The sequence below is a fragment of the Equus quagga genome, chromosome 1 (genome assembly GCF_021613505.1).
Source record: "Equus quagga isolate Etosha38 chromosome 1, UCLA_HA_Equagga_1.0, whole genome shotgun sequence".
Taxonomy (NCBI): domain Eukaryota; kingdom Metazoa; phylum Chordata; class Mammalia; order Perissodactyla; family Equidae; genus Equus; species Equus quagga.
In genome coordinates this window covers 156,442,049-156,461,632 of record NC_060267.1, presented here as the reverse complement: position 1 = coordinate 156,461,632, position 19,584 = coordinate 156,442,049, and the positions used below count along the sequence as shown (strand labels likewise).

Below are 19,584 nucleotides of genomic sequence, written 5' to 3'. Positions count from 1 at the left end.
AGTAGAATTTCTAAAGTGATGGAAATATCTGTAATTCTGTGTTGTCCAGTATGGTGGTTGCTAGCCATGCGTAGCACTTGAAATGTGGCTAATATGTCTGAGGAACTGAATTTTTAATTTTATTTCATGTTAATTTAACTTTCAGTAGACACATGTGGCTAGTGGCTATGGTTTGAACAACACAGCTCTAAATACTTTAGCTATTAATATTTTTTCAATATTTGTTCATCCTCTTTATTTCCCTTTTCCTTTAGTCTTTATTCTTCTTTCTTATTGCTGTTAAGGAGCTCTAATTATCTCTTTATGTGGATGGTAAATAGACTGCAGGAGGATGTCAACAGAATACTGTAGGGTGGCGATTTCAGTCATTGTTAACTTGTTTTCCTTCTGGGTGGAACTATTTTTCCTGGGGCCTGGCAAATACTTAGCGCTTACTTTGCTAACACTTAATTTGCGAGCTCAACCAAGAATTTCACAGAATCCCAGGGGGCTGGATTTCAATTATATTCATTGTAGCAATCCTATCCTGGTAGAATACAGTTTCTAGTCCCTTGCTCCACACCTTTGTCTATTTGGTTTTCAAATAAACACAGAGTATCTTCCAACATTTTCGAGTTGCTTTCAACTCAGCTTAAACATTTTAAGCTTCAGGGAGGCAGAGAGGAACAGGCCATACTCTCTGGAAGCCTCAGTGTGTGTTCTAGAAAATGCCTTGCTCTATCTCCCCTGAGTGCCTTCTCCTGCTCATATATGTGTGCTCTGCTTTGTAACTCACTACGTGGCACACAGCGAGTGCTCGGGAAATATGCTGAGTCTAGTTCAGTGAAAATGAACTTGAAATTCAGGGCATCTCAAGTGGTCTCTGCTTTTATTTATTTGTATATTTTTGGGTCACTCAAAACACCTGACAGAAACTTGAGGGAGCCATGAAAATGAAAGGTTCAAGTTGGCTGTTATGGCAAGCCCTTCTAAATGTGTTAGCTGGAAAACTGGCCTGAAAATATGAGAATGGGATATTTCCTTGGGCTTCTGGCACTGACTTTGATATCCTAGGAATAAATTTTCTGATGGTACTTCCTGTTAACCAGGACGTTACCACTCTTCCCTCCCCTGTTTTTCTGTCCATCCCTAGAAACGGTGTGAAGAAAGTAAATAGAAATACGACCAAATCAACAAGCAAGAGAAACCTTTGAACCAAGATTTGTCTTTCTTCCCTCTCTGATGGTTTTAAGTTGGTGACTGATTTTTATCAAAATGAAACAATCACCATCATCATCATGTTTATTAAGTGCATGTTATCTGCATATTATGCCAAGTGCATAAAACGAATTATGTCACCTAATGGTCAAAGCAGCCTGAAGATAAAGGCACTGTTCTTGCTCTGTTTTACAGAAGCGAATTCCCAGGCACAGAGGGGTCAGGTACATTTCAGGACTCTTGTGTAGGACAAAGCCAATCGGAAGTTCCCATCTTAGTTTGCATAATGAGGGTTTCCTTCCCTCTGCCAACTATGCAAAGTAAACTCCTATTTTCTTCGCGGGGAGGGGGAAGGAGGGAGGTTGGGAGCCTCAGAACCCACAGAATAATAAAAGGGTTTCCAACCGAAAGCTGGAAACAATACATTTTTAACAAAATGGGCACTTACTCTAATTGCTGTGCCCCTACTGTTCAATTCCTTTTTATGTCCTAATTCATTAAATTATGTGCACACACAAGCTTATTATTTACAGATGTATGCACTTTTAGCTGGCTCATGTGAAACAGATGTTTCACGAAAGGTAAGAGAGAGCAAGTGATCTCAACTCTTTCAGTGGGTATCAAGTGAGTCTTATGGCCTGTTACCTGCAGGTCTTTCACTGTTATTTTGAACTGCAATGTCCAGTGTGAGGAGGAGAATTCAGTCTGTCCCCTGGAGGAACAAATAAAAATACAACGACCCTATAAGCAGACATCTGCATCTCAAAATAAAAGAGGGTGTGTGCAGGTGATAGGCAGGTGGTGTTCACATGTGGGCTCGGGTGGATATGAATGAGTTTTATAAGCAATCTGAGAAAAAAAGAGACCCATTGCATTACGGTCGACTTTTTTATTTTTTAAGAGCTTTATCCTATGATATTTTAATCATTACAGTCTTTGAATTCATAGCTGAGCAGTTATCATCCTCCTTTTCATCTAGAATTTCTCAGTTATTTTTAGATGGAATTATTCCATTGCTCTAATAACTGGCAGGAATGCATGCGAAACTTGGAGAGTGCCTCTGATGTCAAATGACTGCCTACCAGATTCTGAAAGAGTTGAGGTGGGCCCTTTCCTTAGGTTCTTCATGGTTCCACATAAATAATCTTCAATTCATAATAACTAGAGTATTAATTTCAGTTGTTTGTTGCTATGTAACAGACCAACCCAAAACTTGGTGGCTTAAAACACAATCAAGGGACTGGCCTGGTGGCGCAGCAGTTAAGTACGTACATTCCGCTTTGGTGGCCCGGGGTTCGCCGGTTCGGATCCCGGGTGCGGACATGGCACCGCTTGGCAAGCCATGCTGTGGCAGGCATCCCACATATAAACTGGAGGAAGATGGGCATGGATGTTAGCTCAGGGCCAGCCTTGCTCAGCAAAAAGAGGAGTGGCAGCAGATGTTAGCTCAGAGCTAATCTTCCTCAAAAAAAAAAAAAAACCACAATCAAGTTTCAAAGTTCTGTCTTGCCTGGGGTCTTTTATGTGGCTGCAATCAGCTGGTGCTGGGGCTGGGCTCAGCCAAAGCCTTGACTAGGCTGCATGTTCAAAATGGCTTCTCTGTTCACATGTCTAGTTCCTCAACTGAGATTGCTGGAACAGCTGGAGGCTGCCCGAGCATCTCTCTCCACATGGCCTCCTCTTGTGACATTGGCTTCCTTACAGCATGGTGGTCCCAGGGCTCTTTGCCACAGCTTCCTTCAGAATAAGCATTCCAAGAAACCAAGGAGTGAGCCGCAAGGCTTCTTACGATCTAGCCTCGTGTGTAACACAGCATTACTCTTGCCACATTCTGTTGATCAAAAAGAAATCACAGTAGCAGTTCAGATTCAGGAAGAAGGACCTATGCAATCGTGTGGAACCCTGGAGGTGTGGCTCATTGAGCAGCCATCTTCAGAGACCACCGACCATACTAATTAGCTGTAGAAATAAATGTATGCCCCTTTTTCACTACAAGGTAACATGGCCTAATAAAGATAAACATGATCAATTCACATTGCCATAAACTAGGCGGCATGTCAGTGAACAATTATTTCAATACTTCTTCAGAATATCGGGGAGCAATAATAATCACCCCTCCAGGTCCACAGGGAAATTTATCGTTTATGGATTGTTAGGAGTTCTCTAAACAAAAAAATTGGAGCAGAAAGATGGCTGAAATTGTGTCATTTTGCACTTTGAAAGCTGGAAACCATCACAGATGAAATATAAAATGGGACATGAAATATTAAGTGACATATCAGGTTTATTGCATATATGACCATGAGAGTGCATTTTATTTTGTCTTATGGAGCTCTAAAAAAATCCATGTAATGGATTAAAGGTATTAAAACTCCCATATTCTACCTGGCTCTAGGCCAGGGAACAAGGCATGATAAATAATCCCAATAGGCAGAATATGTAGGAAGGAATTTTAAAATGTATTTATGATAGACATATTGACCTCCCTAACTAATAAAAATGTATACGTGAGGTTAGTTTTGAAGGAAATGTGCAGACCTTACACATTTATAGTGCGTATAAATATATATATACTGTAGTGTTAGCATCCTTAAAATATTTCCCACATCTCTATGACATATGGCTATCATACGCTGTCTTTACCCTGGAAGCAAAGAAAAGCATGCATTTTATAGTAACATGTGCAGTCACTAAAAGAAGGAATAGTTTTAATTTCCTTTATCTTAACACGGGTCAGGAAACTGAGCCAAATCTGGCCTGTAGCCTGTTTTTGTAAATAAAGTTTTATTGGAACATGCCACACCTATTCATTTCTATCTTGTCTGTTGCTGCTTTTCCCCTATAACAGCAGAGTTGAATGCCTGTGATAGAGCCCATATGGCCCAAGAAGCCTAAAATACTCACTATCTGGCCCTTTACAGGAAAAATGTGCTGATCTTGTCTTAAAACATTAAAAAATTAGTAAGATGGCTTTTAGAGTAGAAATGAGCGCTTTGTTTCTCATTTATGATAATCTTGTATGTAGATTTAGGAGGCCAGTTCTGGATCAAGCTGTTTCCTAACTGTGTCACCTTGGCCAAGTCATTTAACCTCTCTAAGCTTCCGTTTCCTCCTATGAATAATGGAGATTAAAAACCTGATAATGATAATCCTACTCTTCTTTACACTTTTGTCATGAGGGAGCAAGTGGGGTAATGTGAGTGAAGGTGCACCTCCAGTTACCCACCACCATGTAATGTGTGCTGTTGGCAGCTTCTGCTGAACTGGCTGAGATGATCATCATTTATCCCATAGTGCATATAAGAATTTCTACGCAGGGGCTGGTCTGGTGGCCTAGTGGTTAAGTTCGCACGTTCTGCTTCGGTGGCCTGGGGTTCACTGGTTCAGATCCCAGGCGTGGACATGGAACCGCTTGGCAAGCCATGCTGTGGTAGGCATCTCACATATAAAATAGAGGAAGATGGGCACGGATGTTAGCTCAGGGCCAGTCTTCCTCAGCAAAAAGAGGAGGATTGGTGGCAGATATTAGCTCAGGGCTAATCTTCCTCAAAAAAAAAAAGAATGTCTATGCAGATTTCAGTCTTTTATTTATTTTTTTCAACCAACATTGATGGAGCTCCTGCTGTGTACAGGGCACTCTGATAAGCAGTGAGTATTTAAAGGCAAGGTGGCCGAAGCCTTTGTGTGTGCTAGTAATATGCGCCGTCCTGGCAGCCTCGGGCACCCATCAGATCCTTCCTCCAGCTGGGACTGTGTTGGCCGTCTGGTATTTTTAGTTGCCCATTTGTGCGGGCCGAGAACAGTGTCTTCTAACGTCTTTATAACTCAGCATTTAGCACCGTGTCTGGCCCTGCCAGGTGCTCAATAAATATGGGTCAGCAGCTGGATGTTGTTGGCTGATCATCACTGCCCTGTGCTGCCTGGCTCCCCATGTGGTCCATCCAGAGGTTTGTGACTTTGGGTTTTCAGCAGCTACAGAGGGCTCTCAAAGGAGAGACGGCTGTGGTAAGGAGGTGTGTCAGGAGGCTGTTTCTAAGGGTTCTGTGTGCGTGGATCGGCAATGAGCCAGGAAAACCCACTGGGTGAGAGGGCCGTCGTGTTGGTTTGGATTAATGCTTGAGAGGCTGGGAGGGCAGGGACAGCTGAGAGAGTGTGTAAGGAGGCAAAGCTGACATGACTTGCTTTACTCAAATTAGCTTGTGGAGAATCTCTTACATCAGGAGGGACAACTATTTCGAGAGAGAAAATGGAAGTAAAGGCCAGCAAATCAAGCCATGAGGCTGATGTGTGGGAGAAAGATGAGATGGTGAATAATGCTGAGGTTCATCAGCGTGAGCATGATCCTTGATACACTTGTGATGATAACTCTGCTGTGTCACTGTGACAGGCGTTGAGCCGAGCGCTTTACAATGACTTAGCATTTAATGCTCACAGTGATCCAATGAGGGATATACTATCATTTTATACAAGGAGAAATTGAGGCTCAGAGAAGTTAAGTGACTGCCCAAAGTCACACAGCTCGTAAGTAGGAGGGTTAGGATTTGAACCTAGGTAGGCTGGTTCCAGAGTTCACACTTCCAACCACATGTCTCAACTTGTCTGTAAAGATGGAAAATTCCCTGAAGGAAGGAATATCCAAAAAGACCTGAGCCTTGGAAACTGTTCACATTTGGAAGATTGGTGAAAATTTCTTTGAATTGTTTTTTTTAAGTTTTCCTTAGCGATTTCTTTTTTAAGAACTAAAATTAAAACACTGTGAAACTCGCATCCTTCTTGATGTGGGGTCAGTGAGCCGAGGAGTCGAAAGAAAGATTTCTTGGACTCTCAAGATCTGGCAGTAGTGCTCTTTTATTTAGAGAATAGTGTGGAATAGCATGGGGACAGGACCCATGGGCAGTCAAAGCTGCTGCGTGGGGACAGGGCCCACGGGCAGGAGGAGGTGCTGCTGCCCCCGCTACTGCTGCCAACATGGGTGGAGAGTAAGGGTAAATTTAAGGCATAGGTATGTGAGCCATCTCTTTACAAGACAAAGGAAAGAACATGTAAAAAAGTTAAAATGGTATCAGTGCAGGTGGGGTCTGGCCATTGGGTGGTCCCACAACTTTTAGACAAGAATCAAATTGGATTAAGTAAAGGCCAGAAGCCACCACCCTAAATACTATCTTCAGCTAAAGACAAAGGAGGATGTTGGGGGGCTCAGTTACATGAGGTTGCCAGACAGTAACCAACTTAAGTCCTTGCCTTCCCCATTAAGAGTTTCCAGAGATAAGGCCATCCCACTTCTTGCTGGCACAGAGGGAGGCATCTTTATAGATGGAGGTTTCCCTTACAAATGTAAATGTTTCTCAACAAAGGGCAATCAAACTTCAGTCCTCAGAGCCTGCTTCTCATCTGCAGTTTTAAAATTTAACCAGCCTAAAATCCTCATCACTTCTCACATCAAGAACTATTGAAAAATCACCGTTCTGAAAAAAAATCAATAATGTTACAGCATTTCTATAATCTGAAAAGTTCCATATAGAAATTTAAGAATCTTTTAAAATAAAATATCCCTAAGCCTATCCTTTTGAACTGATATGTTATACTCATCTCCGGCTCCAATAAAATCTTCATAGTAGTCAACTAGAAGGTTCGCTAAGGATGTTCCCTCTCTGCTTCTGGTCACGCCTCCCACACACGCTGCTCCTGGGAAAAGAGGAGTTTAGCTCCTCATTTGGGGCGAGCCAGATCTGCAGACAGTGACAGAAGAGCTATCTCACAACTTTAGAATTCTGGATGTTGGTTTCATTCTTGTGCCAAATAAACTTTGGTTCAGGGAGTGTCTATGGCTCACTGGCAAGAGAAGGAGAACCAGTTTAGGAGTGAGGAGCCCAGAGCCCTCCCCATCCCCCCAGCAGAGTCCTGAAGCTGGCAGTGTGCAGGCCACGTTTGGCCTGAGTTACTGCTCCTGACAGTGTGTAGTCACACGCCCTTGGACCACCGCCAAAGGCCTTTGGAACCTGGGTCTTAGTTGCTGCCATTCTGCCTGCTGGGGGGTGGTTTCTCAGCAGGAAGATTTGGGAGTGGGTGGGGGTGTGTGTGTGTGCATGTGTGTGTGCCTTCTAATTCCTGTGTTTGCTTGGGACTTTCCTACTTTATTGCTCTGACTGGAAAGAAAAAACGGCATTATTGCTGTCCCCTTAGCTTCTTTCTTTTTTAGTTTTCCACTTTTACTGTTGGTCCCTAAGTCTCTATAGTCTGTATGCTCTCAAACTTGCTGCCAGGGACTTTGCCAGCCTCTTGCCAAAAAGCTCTGCCCAGTCCTAAGAGAGGATGTCATTGTCTTCTCCCAGCAGTGGGTCACACCCATTCTCTTGAACCAAAGAGCATTTGCGGTTAAATCGCTGCTCATCAATTCCCATCTGTATGGCCTTGAGCAAGTTCTGACCACCCTGTGCTTCCAGTTTCTTCTGGTCAAAAAGAAATACTAAGACTATCTCCTAGGGTCGTTATTGGCATCAAATGAATTAATGTATCTAAAATGCTTAGAACAGAATGGGGGTCGTGGCTAGTCCATAGTACATGCTCCGTAAATGGGAGCTATTAATATTGTTGTAAGGTTATTATATGACTGGACTCGAGAGATGTTTCTGTCATCTTCCAAGGTCACAATATGAGTCTCATTATTAAGATATGGCTTACCCACCTTTCCCCAAATTCTCTAATAATGAAGCGTTAGCTATTATTTTTATGTGTTTTTATAGAGTTTCGTAGTTTACAAAGTGTAAACCCTGCAATGTAGTACGCTTACTTGTCATCTCCATTTTCTAGATTAGGAAACGGAGGCTCAGGGAGGTGCAGTGACTGCTAGTAAGAGGCAGAGTTAAGAACTGAGCTTATATGCCTTGTGTCTCCTAGGACCGTGCAATGTCTACTTCTCCGGTGCCGCTGTAAATTACTTTCTTTGCAGTCCCACCACTTTGTCCTAAAGTCTCCCCACAAGTAGCACCCTTACCCCAGATCAGAGTTTTTCATCCTCACCACTATTTATAATTTGAACCAGGTAATTCATGTTGGGGGGCAAGGGGCTTTCCTGTGCATTGTGGGCTGTGTAGCAGCATCCCTGGCCTCCACCTACTCAATGCCAGGAGCACTCCCGAGTTAAGACGGCCAGAATGTCTCCAGACATTGCAGAGTGTCTCTAGGGGGGCAAAATCGGTGTTGGTTAAGAAGCGCTGCCCTAGATTAAAGAAGCTAGAAGAGAAAAATGTGTGTGTGGTGGGGGTGGAGGTGGGATGGCCATCGCACACTTACTGGGTGCCGGGCAGGTTGCAAACATTGTGTCCCTTTCACCAACAGGAATTTTAGGATTGTCTGCATTTTCATGAAGCAGATCTCACGGCTCAGAGGAGTAAAGAAAAGTGTGTGGCCATTAAATCAGTGAGAGGCATTCAAATCCAGGTCCATCTGGCAGCAAAACCCAGGCCCTTCCCATCGCTTCCTACACACAGTTTTCTGCAGGCTCATGGCGTTTTAGTTCTTTTTAGGAACCAAGAAAACCCACACAGGGAGGATTCTATTGGTTTCAGAGTTATTTTGAGGCCACTGTTGTGAGTGTATCCATGTAAAAAACAAAACAAAACAAAACAAAAAATCTTTGTAGCAAATTTATGGCCGAGTAAGCAGAGCATTATTTTGTTGAAAAAGAGGATTTTGGCTAAATTCTGGTGTAATCTCACTTGAACTTTCTCACATCTCAGAAGAGGGGCAAGGATCCCGCTGTGACAGAGCCCAATTTCGTTGTACTTTCCTCCTCATTTCATCTTCCTTAAATATTCCAAAAATGATGCCCCCTTTACTTTTCTGTAAGGCTAGTATCACTGTGGTTTTCAAATATGTTTTCAGTACATAAGCGAGGAATTGTGTATCTGAGATGATATATATTTGAATGTTCCTGTTTTAATCCACTTCATGTGCAGGAAATTTGAACAGACGATAGAATATCATTCATTAGTGCAATAATTACTTTTTAGAAATTATGGGAATCCTGGTTAGAAGTGGGACATAGAAGTGAATCAGCTGGTGTCGAGGTAAACTCTTCAGGGGGACCTTAATGCGATGCAATTAGCTTCATGTACACACGACTCCGGAGACTGGTTGTAGCATTTGTTCAGTTAATGCAGCTCCATTTCTGATGCTTCTCAGTTCAGATCATTAATAAGTAGTTAGATATGTCGGCCCGTTAAGTGATTTTAAGGGAGAATTTATTTGAACGCTGTCATAAGCTATCTTAGTATGTCCTAGAAAATAGTGATATAAAGCACTGTCTGTTAAAAATGTCACCCAAAACAACCTATGAGATAATTTTCCACTATGTTCCTTGAAGCAAGAAAGCATATTATAAAAATGAAATGTAGGTGTTGAACGTGTCATGGTCCCTTATGAAAATATGACAGCACTTCCCGTGGTCAAAGTCAGTCCCAGGGATAATTTCTGCTGCTGGCCGTGAGCCCAGGCAGGTGTCACTGCAACCCAGAGTGATTAGTGATCCTGAGCTCGCTCTCTCTCTTTTTAGCGCCCAAACTATCTTGTCAAATTTAACCACGTCTGGAATTAAATCAGTGTTTGGAAAATTATAGCCAGGAATTAAAAGAAAGGGAGGGACACAGTTTTGCAGTTCTCAGATTCGAGTAAATAGATCTGACCAGACCACATCCAGGGATGTTTCTAGCAAAGGAAACGAGAGATGGAAAATGAGAAAAAAAAACCTGTGAGTTTTCATGAAATAACAGTAATGTATATTAAGCCATTTAGATCTCTTGTAAAGGCTGCGATTGGTGGTGTGTTTTTGAATTTCCTGATTCTAAGGTGCAGAGTTCCTGGTCCCTTTCCTCCCCTGGTTTTGGGGAGGAGTAAATGAGTTAATGGTAGGAAGCACTTAGCGCAGGCCCTGGTACACAGTAAGTGCTCAGTAAATAGTAGATACTATTAGTTCAGGCTCTTCCGGTGCAACTTTGAACCCACTGCCAACTAAAATCCACTGCCAAAGTTCTGTGGGAGAGGAGGAAGGCTTCTGACATTTGGTGAGCATAAACACACACACACAGCCCGAAGATCTTAATATATTAAGTACTTAACAAGGTGGAGGATTTAGCAAGGACCTGTGCAAGGGGAAGCTGAGGGAGTTCCAATGCCAAATTGACTCAGCAAAATGTTTGGGATTCTGGGGAGGTTAGGACAGTAACGAGACATTTTTATGTCAGGATGTCTCAAAAGTTGTTAATGTGCATAGGAGTTATCCGGGGATTTTGTTAAAATGCCTCTTTTGATTCGGCAGTCACTCCTGGGGTGGAGCTGGAGTCTGGCGTTAAACGTGTTCCCAGGTGATGCTGATGCTGAGGCTGCGGGCCAGGGCGCGCGCTTGGAAAAGCTAGGCTTGCTTTAAGGACTGGAAAATCAAAGTCTTCCCGCGCCCCTGCTTTTGTCCCCTGTCTGTGTTCAGCACCTGTTGCATGTGTGGTCAGAATAGCGGGGATTCTCATAACCCAGCTCCAGCCCTCGGCCAGGATCCCGGGTGACCCGGGCAAACACACACTTCTTCAGGGTCACGGGCAGGTTACTGAGTCAAGACTGCCACAGCCCCGCGATGATGTTTTCCTTCTCTCTCCACCCCCGCCCTCCCTTGCCTGCCCCAAACCGGGGACTAATCTTGGAGCTGCTTAATCATAACAAAGCCAGCAGCAGAGTGAGGGAAGACCATTTCAAAGCAGAGCTTTTCTTGTTTGGCAATTACCTAATTTCAGAATTCGATTCACAGATTTGCAAAACCCTTGTGTATGGAAACAAACCGCTTCTCCTGAAGGATGATTAAAAGCAGACCCCCCTCCCGAGGAGGCGACAGGAAAATTAAATGAGCGACAGGATGGAGGGTTTTTTCCCCCACTCTAACGTTTGGAGGCATGTAAATTATATTTTAATAAAATGTCTACACGCGCGCTCGCACACGCATGCGCACACGCACGCAGTGGAAGATCTGGTTCTAATTACTTGTACTTTAGTTGAACTTTGGCGTTTCCTTTGACTTTCTCCTGAATGTATGTGAGCTGTGGGCCTTGCAATCCTGCAGTGAATCCTCAGAAAAAGGGGGGAAAACTCCAGAGCGGCTGTCTTCGGTGCCAACACAAATGAAGGCCAACAGAACGTTTTGACCAAATGCAACACTTTGCTGTTCTCCCTTAATTAGCTGAAATTACTCCCTTCCACCGGTCCCGGAGCTCTGGGCTCCAAATCCTCCTGGGGCCATGCAGGAAATGCCTTTTGCTTTACAACTCCTTTTGCTTTTAAGGCTCAGCTGCCCAGAGAGTGCGTTAAAATACTGTCTTAATCATCGAAAGTTCTAGTAAAAAGGCAGGGCTTTCATAATGCATGATGCCTGCCTGCCGTTACTCAAGCCCCACGTAAAATCCTGAAATCTGTCAACATGGTTTAGCCAGCAGTAAATTAGTTCTCTCACAAAGAAAAAAGTAGTATACTGGGCTCTCTCTTAAAAATGTTATCTGCTACCTAATCTAACCTTTAGAAAAATGCCAAGCATGTGAGGAATTGTGAAGGGACCTATTGTTGGAGCCTTTCTGTGTGTTTAAATGACACTCAGGTGTGTTGTAACAACAAGGACATTTATACTGTGTTTTCTCAGGTGAGTTAAGTTCCTAAGTGCCAAGTCCTCTTAACAGGCAACAGCATTAATTTTTTTTGCTTTTATTTTGGGAATGAGTTCACCCCCAGAGTTGTGGCAGTGTTTAAGAAACCTGTGTCACTTGAGAGCGCTGGGCTTCTGCTTTGGCACCATCTCAGTCGGTGGCGATTTCGCTTAGTTTGTTTTTGCTGTGTCTGCAGACATCCTCTGAGTTTGAAGTCCTTCAGACAGCGCATCTCGAAATGCTGTCTGCCACGGGTGCCCATTCCTCAGCCGCCTGTTGCCTGGCCATGAGGAGATAAGGGCAGAAACTGAGAGCAAGGGTTCAGAAACTTTTACAGCAATTTGACAGAGTAATTTCATGTCTGTTAAATCATTTTTCCCCCCTAAATTGTAGTTTGTGTTTTGGACATTTTTGTCTTATTTCCTCTTTTCTAGGGAGTCATTTTTACTTATGTATTTTTTCTAGGGATTCTTTTTTATTGAATTTTGTCAGTCCATGAGGGCTTAGGGGGAGGAAAAAAGGAAGAAGTGGTTCTTTACCATAGATGGTCTAAAAATCACTAATTTAAAGCAAATGCCAGCCTCCCTAGCACCAGGAATTCTGTTGCTGGTGTCTGGTCAGGACCACACTTTGAGAAGCACTGATTTAGAGGCAAACCAGACTTGCAATGAATTTTTAAACAACAAAGTGAGTCTAGCTGTGTTTTCCTTAGTGACAGCCATCTCCGTGTTGCAGGGATGGAGAAGTTTAAATTATGGGCTAGAAGCTTCTGTTCTTGCAGGTTTGGTTCGGCTCACTGTCTCCTTTCGCGTGTGTGGAGCCCAGAGAAGCTCCCTCAGCATCCCTCATGCTGACTCTGCTCTGGGCAGGGACCCAGGGAGCCAAGCATCCATCTTGCCCGAGTAGCAGAACTTCGTCTTGGCCGTTCCCTTACAAAGCAGGGCAGCCCATCGGGTTAGCAGTTTCGATGCCACCTTGGAGACTGCTGCTTTTTGGGGATGGGACCACGAAACAGAACTGAGTCAGTCAGTAAGCAAGCAAGGAAATAAATAAAAGCAGGAGGCAACAATCAGATCGAATTATTCCACAAAGACTGCTTCCCCAAACTGAAATCGCATCAGGATGGCTGGAGTGCAGTTTTTATTGAATGACACAAGCCTCTTTTTCCCCTGGGAAGTCTAAAAACTGCTTTTTTGGCCTGCTTGAGATCGCTGAATGAGCTAATATGGGACACATTGTCTGCTGAGCCTGCAGAGTTTTCGAGCAAAAATTTTATCATTCCTTAGACTGATTGTGCTTGCCTGGAATAAGGAACAAAATGAGGCCTCTCAAGGGCATTTGATGAATCTAACTCTAATTTAGAGGGACTAATAGATTATTGATTTAAACAGGATGACAGTGAACAGATCAATGGCCAGGCACTCTAGCTGCCTTAAATACCAAACCTGACTAGTGAGAGGGGAGCCATCAGGCTGTCCCCCTCGCTCATCTCCCACTGTCTTCATTGGGGGAGGGAGGGCAGCAGGGGGAGGGAGGGCAGCAGGCGGAGGGAGGGCAGCAGGGGGAGGGGACCGCTAATAAACTTTGCCAAAGTGTGTTTTGCTACATTACCAAAAAGGCCAGAGGTTGCATTAAAGTATGAATCTGCTTTTATATTGATGCCATATCCTGGTTGTAATTCTAGAATTTGTTTTGATATGTTTGCCTAAGGCTAGCTTTGGCAACCTGACTACACCCCGAGATTTTTTTCTTTTTTGGCTTTGCATGTTCTCAATGTTATAGGCCACCCAGAGGAAACAAAGGACCATAGGTTATTGATTTTGAGGGTGATGTTTGAATATAGATAGTCAAATATTCTTTACCACCAGTGAGAAAATTTTTCTGAAGATGATTATTTCTTGTTGTGTGTAAGGCTTTTCTGTTTGTGTGGAATTCATTTATGGTATTTGTACGCTTCAAATTACAAACTATAATAGAAAGAATCGATTCATCCTTCAAGATACAGCCTGGTCACTTCCTCCAGGAAGACTTCCTTGATTTTTTCCTGGGCTGAATGAGGTCTGTAGACCTCTTTGTTGTTATATTATGTCACTAGTTCACAAACTGCTGCAATTTGGATTCACCTGGGAATATATTTTTTAAAAAATACTGGTGCCTGGCTCCCACTTCCAGACATTCTGGCGTAATGGGTCTGGGATATAATCTGCACATTAGGATGTTTGAAAGCTCCCCAGGTAGTTCTAATGTACAGCCAAGTTTGGGAACTATTGTGTTTTATTCCAGTTGTTGGTTTCCTCTCTATTAGGCCAAACTTGTCAAGGCTTAGGGATTATACCATGCATCATCCAGAGCATATAGCATAATGCCTGGCGTGTTACAGCCACTCAGCGAAAAGAAACGATTGAACACGTGAATGTTCATTGTACAAACATGAGAGAGTTCATAGCATTACTGGTGAAATCACCACAGCCTTAATAAAAGTCCAGAGCCCGCACTAGTGGTTGCTTACAATAGAATATTTTCATTCATGGCAACTATTCAGGAAAGCTTTCTGGATTCATTCATTTGTTATAAATGACTCTTATCCACAGAAAACAGCTTTTACAACCTTTGTAAAATATTTTGGGATTTTGGTGGGCTCCCCCTTTGTGTGTACTTTGCCCCAAGTTTCTCGACTATTAAATTGCCCACAGTTCTGTTTCCTCTCTTCGGAAGGGTGAAAGGCTGGACTGCCTTGAGTACATGTACTTGGAGTGGCATATTTATGGAAATTACCACCCACTTTTGAAATTCAGGGCATAGCTGTGACAGCTGAATCCAGCCCTAACAGAATTCTATTTACAACTTTCCTAGACAAACCAGATTAGCTGTTCTACACGAGCGAGTAGAACATTACAACACCCGCCCCCCCCCCCCCCCCCCACACACACACACTTTGCTTCTGTGGAGAACACGGTGCAGGATTGATCACAGTGGTGGGGGCAGGGCTCTGCCAGCGTTGCTGGAACACTTGGGTGAAGTTGAGGCACACAAATAAAAGCCATCCAAAAGATCTTGGAGGCATCTAAGAAAGGGCTCATTTACTGATATTAGGAGTGTAAAATGACACAGCCTTTCCAGAAGGCAGTTTATCAATATGAAGTAAAAACTAACAAGATACTTTTAGCTAACCATACCTTTTGAACTAATAATTCTACTTCTGAGAATTTTTCCTAAGGAAATAGTCAGAGATGTGCTGAGATTAGCTACAAAGATATTCATCATAATGGAATGTTTTGCAGGAAAAATATTTATTGACAAGGAAATAAACTCATGACACAAGTTAAACAAAGTCCCAAACAGAATCTACACTATAATTCCACTTCAGTAAACAAATTGAAAACATTTATATGCATAGAAAAATGGTCTGCAAGGATATATGCCAAGATGATAACAGTGATTTTCTCTGAGTGAAAGGCTTGTGGGTGATTCAGTGTGTTTGTTTTCTTGGATTTTAACTAAGAGCAATATATAATTTTGTACTTTTAACAAGTACAGTCATGCGCTGCATAACGATATTTCAGTCAATGATGGACCGCATATACGATGGTGGTCCCATAAGATTAGTACCATATAGCCTAGGTGTGTAGTAGGCTATACTGTCTAGGTTTGTATAAGTACGCTCTATCATGTTTGCACAACAATGAAATTGCCTAATGACGCATTTCTCAGAATGTGTCCCCGTCGTTAAGCGACGCATGACTGTGCTGTTGTCATCACTCATTTGCTTTCAGAGAAGCTGATTGGCTTAGTGGGAAGAATGCTTTTGCATTTACAGCTTGAGAACTGATCCGATAGCGGATGCCAACCTGTCTATAGGACACTGGCCGTGATTGTGCCGGGCTATCCAGAGGAAGTGCTGTCTTCATCCCAGAAACCTGGGTTCTAACCAGTAAAGACTGTAACAGATTGATCTACTGTGTAGACCTGCACTACTTTAAGGCATTCATTCCAAGATTATTCTGAATTATGAAAATGCTGTAATTATAGTGGATTCTATTCCAAAGGGATAATTAATTACTTTTTTAAGGAAGCAAATGAGCACTTTAAAGCCATTTGATTTCCAATTTTATCATTTAATAACTTTGAGGGGCATTTAGTGCTTGGAATGAAGAAGAAAAAGGAAAAAGTTTACGTATTAATTCAACAAATAGTTATTGATCGCCTACCTCATATGTGCCGGGACCTCGTCTAGGTCCAGAACACAGCTGTAAAAAGTGTAGGTAAGTTCCTTGGCCTCATGAAACCCATACTTGGGGAATAACAGAGGTGTAATATAAAATTGTGCACAAACTTTCTAAATTTAGACGCTAATTAGGGTTTTATAGAAAATAAAATAAAATAATGAGATAGGGTGAGTAGGAGTGGGAAAGGGCATCTTACTTAGAGAAGTCATCTCTGAGGAGGTGACCTTTGCTCTAAGATCTAAGAGATGAAAAGGAACCAGACCCGTAAAGGTCTGAGAATTCCCAGGTAGGGGAAATGGTTAGTGCAATCGCCGTAAATTGGTATGAGAGCTTGGCCTATTCAAGAGACAGAAGAAAAGCCAAGTGTTTAGAAATCAATAAATGAGGAGAATCATTGAATTTGGTGATGTTGCTAATGGTCCATATCATGAATAGCCTTGTAGAGCCTAGTAAGGAGTTGGACTTTGAGCTAATTGGTGACCGTGGGCGGGCTTTAAGCAGGTAAGTGAGAGGGATTGACTTTAACTTTTCGAACAATTATCTTGACTGCTGTTTGGAGAATGGACCTAGGGTAGCAGAGTAGGCACAGTGAAGAGGCAATGGCTGCAACTGAGGTGGATGACGAGCCTGTGTGGTAGCAGGATTGGGAGACGAGGATGGATTAACCACATATTCAGGGGTAGAGTTGACCTGACATGCTGGAAGTTTGGCTATAGGACAATCCCATCAGTAGAACTTCTAATCTGGGACAACTGGAAATTTTATACACTGGGAAACATACTGTATACTGTAAAGTGGTTTGGAGATTGGAAGGTTCTAGAACATTATTTTAACCACTTTCAGTTACTCCCTTCCCCATTTCTATCATACCTTAATGAGCATTTTTGCTTGTGATAGGAATTGGGCCAGGTCTTGCTTTGACTTTGAACATAAATCTGGAGAGTAGAGGTGGGAGAAGACGTGGATCTTCAGTTCTATGAATTCCTATTTCCTGTGGAATTTGAGGGGTTAAATAATGAGATGGGGGATCGTGTATTTTTAACTCTAAAATACAGAGCAACATGCCTGTGTGCCATCATTAGTGTAACCCAGTGCTTCTCAAACGTTAATTGTGCATTCAGTCAGCTGGGGGTTTTGTTAAAATGCAGATTCTGTTTCCACAGACTTGAGCTGGGGCCTGATACTATGTTTTCTAAAAAGCTCTGAAGTGATGCTGATGCTGCTGGTCCAAAGAGCAGTTTTTGGGCAGCAAGTGTCTTACCAATGGTGTTATTAATGAGGATCAGTTACAGCCATGTGCTAAAGGCCCTCGCATCTGCTTGTTGAGTGGTTGCTTTGGGCATTTTCTTCATTTGTCTGAAGGAAGTTTACTTCTGGTTAAGTGAGCAACAGGATCAAACAAGTCATTTCAGAGACTCGAAGTGCTTCAGAAGCTAGGGGAAATAGAAGAGTAGACGGAGCCTGGGGTTTGCGGTTGGGTAAAATCTGACTTTGTGTCTTGACTCTGCCGCTGCCCTGTTGATCTTGGACAGGTGGCTGCCCTCCTCCTAGTTTCTGTTTCTCTTGAGGGTAAGGTGGTGATGAACTTCTCTCCCTCACAGTGCTGTGGTGCCCTGCAAACGAGAGAGACGGATGGGAGTGCTTTGTAAACTGTAGAGCCCCACATCAGTGTCAATACCCCTCTGCTGTACCTACAACGACAACTGTTTCTGTGAGTCTGTCCCTCCTAGTGTTATTGCTGAATCTGGGGCAGAGGCCTATGAATTCACTGGTGAAAAATAACTGAACTGAAATGCGTTTTCTCTTTTCTCTCCCCCTGCCCCATCTCCATCATAGCTATTGAAACACAGAGCACCAGCTCTGAGGAACTCGTCCCGAGCCCTCCGTCTCCACTTCCTCCCCCTCGTGTGTACAAACCCTGCTTCGTCTGCCAGGACAAGTCGTCGGGGTACCACTATGGAGTCAGCGCCTGTGAGGGGTGTAAGGTGAGTACCCACGCCTCTGTGCCCAGGCGCTCTCATTCTCCACGGGCTCCGTGGAGGTGACGCAGCCAGCTCCAGAAATGGGCTGCTTTGACATCTGTGACATCACCTGCAATCAGTGTGGTGGGCTCGTCGTATTTGATAGTTTCATTTCTTCCTTATATCTCGTTAGTTAAAAATTCAGAAACGTCTGCGAATGATTGATTGGGGCCAAATGTTCTAGGGCCTTCAAAATAATACGTAACAGTTCTTTTCAGGTAACAAGAGCCTTTTGAAGGAGTCCTGAAAAGCATCATCGTGTTTCTCGTTAGAAAATGCTGTCTGGTGTCTTTGTAGTTTTATTTTATTTTTAAATATGACTGACAGTCCACTGAATCAACTTGCAGAGAATCCAAGGTTGAAATTGGGATTTATCTTCTGGCTGTTTCCTCAGCCCTGTGGCCTTTGAATTACAGTTTGATTTCCAGCCTGTAGGGACTTGCTACTGTGTGTGTGTCATAAATTCAGGGGAGCTGGATTTAAAATTCCAGCCTACAGAGTAGTGGAGGCTGCACATGTGTCAGAGAGGATATGGCTGCTTTGAATCAAGCTAGACAATCGTTATTGAGTCCAACAGGGCTTAATTGAGTGAAAGAGCTTCTTATTTTTTTTAAAGAGAGAGAAGAAACAAAGAATGACTTCATAGGTAAATCCAACTCGTCCACAGACAATTTTTCAAAGGAACTATGGCTGTCTTGAGCCAGCCCTTCCTTCGATATACAGCTCCTTTATGTTCTCTCTGATGGTTCTTCAGGTCTGTTGTTTATATATCTAAATTGTGTGATTCATCGGTAACTGTAAACATGTTGGAATAGTATTACAGGTGCTCCCATCAAGTGCTCCATGGCGTTTTATATTTGGCTTATCAGAGTTAGCACTTATTATTACTGTGTGTATTGGTTAGGCACTATTGTGTAACAAATCATCCTAAAACTGAATGGCTGCGTGTCTCTGGTCAGCTGCAGGTGAGCTAGTTGGTTCTGCTTCAGGGTGCTGCCTGTTGGGGGACCCTCAGCTCTCGTCCATGTGGTCTCTCATTCCCCTTGGCCTGGCCCTGGCTTGTTTGCACAGGCAGCGTTCCCGAATAGAGAACAGGAGCGCACACGAGGTCTCCAGAGGCCTAGGCTCAGAGTGGCACACTGTCACTTCTGATACATGCTTTTGGCCAGAACAAGTCCATACTCATGAGGTAGAAACATACACTCAACTTCTTGATGCGAGGAGCTGCAAAAAATTCCTGCCTCACATTATAAGAGGCAGGAATACTGGGGGAGGAAAATTGGGGTTGTTTTTGCGTTCAGTCTGCCGCCTTATGTCTAATTGCCTATGAATGCAAAGGGGAGAGGGACCCCAGCTCTATCGCCCAGCACCTAACACACAGCCTAACATACAGTGGGTGCTTACCGATGTAGGTTGAACAAACCCATAAATGTCACTCAGCCCCTCAAAGAAATTATGTGT

General features: G+C 43.2%; 1 protein-coding gene across 2 annotated transcripts in view; it reads left to right on the top strand.

The window, feature by feature from the left end:
- The window catches only part of RARB (retinoic acid receptor beta), a 166,834-nt gene that overhangs the window by 11,691 nt on the left and 135,559 nt on the right, over nucleotides 1-19,584 (top strand). For both annotated transcript variants that reach the window (XM_046641578.1, XM_046641572.1), the window contains exon 2: nucleotides 17,939-18,087. Coding sequence is in view for 1 of the 2 variants with exons in the window: in XM_046641572.1 (XP_046497528.1) it covers nucleotides 17,939-18,087 (149 nt within the window). In the remaining variant the exon portion in view is untranslated. The remainder of the gene's footprint in view (nucleotides 1-17,938; nucleotides 18,088-19,584) is intronic.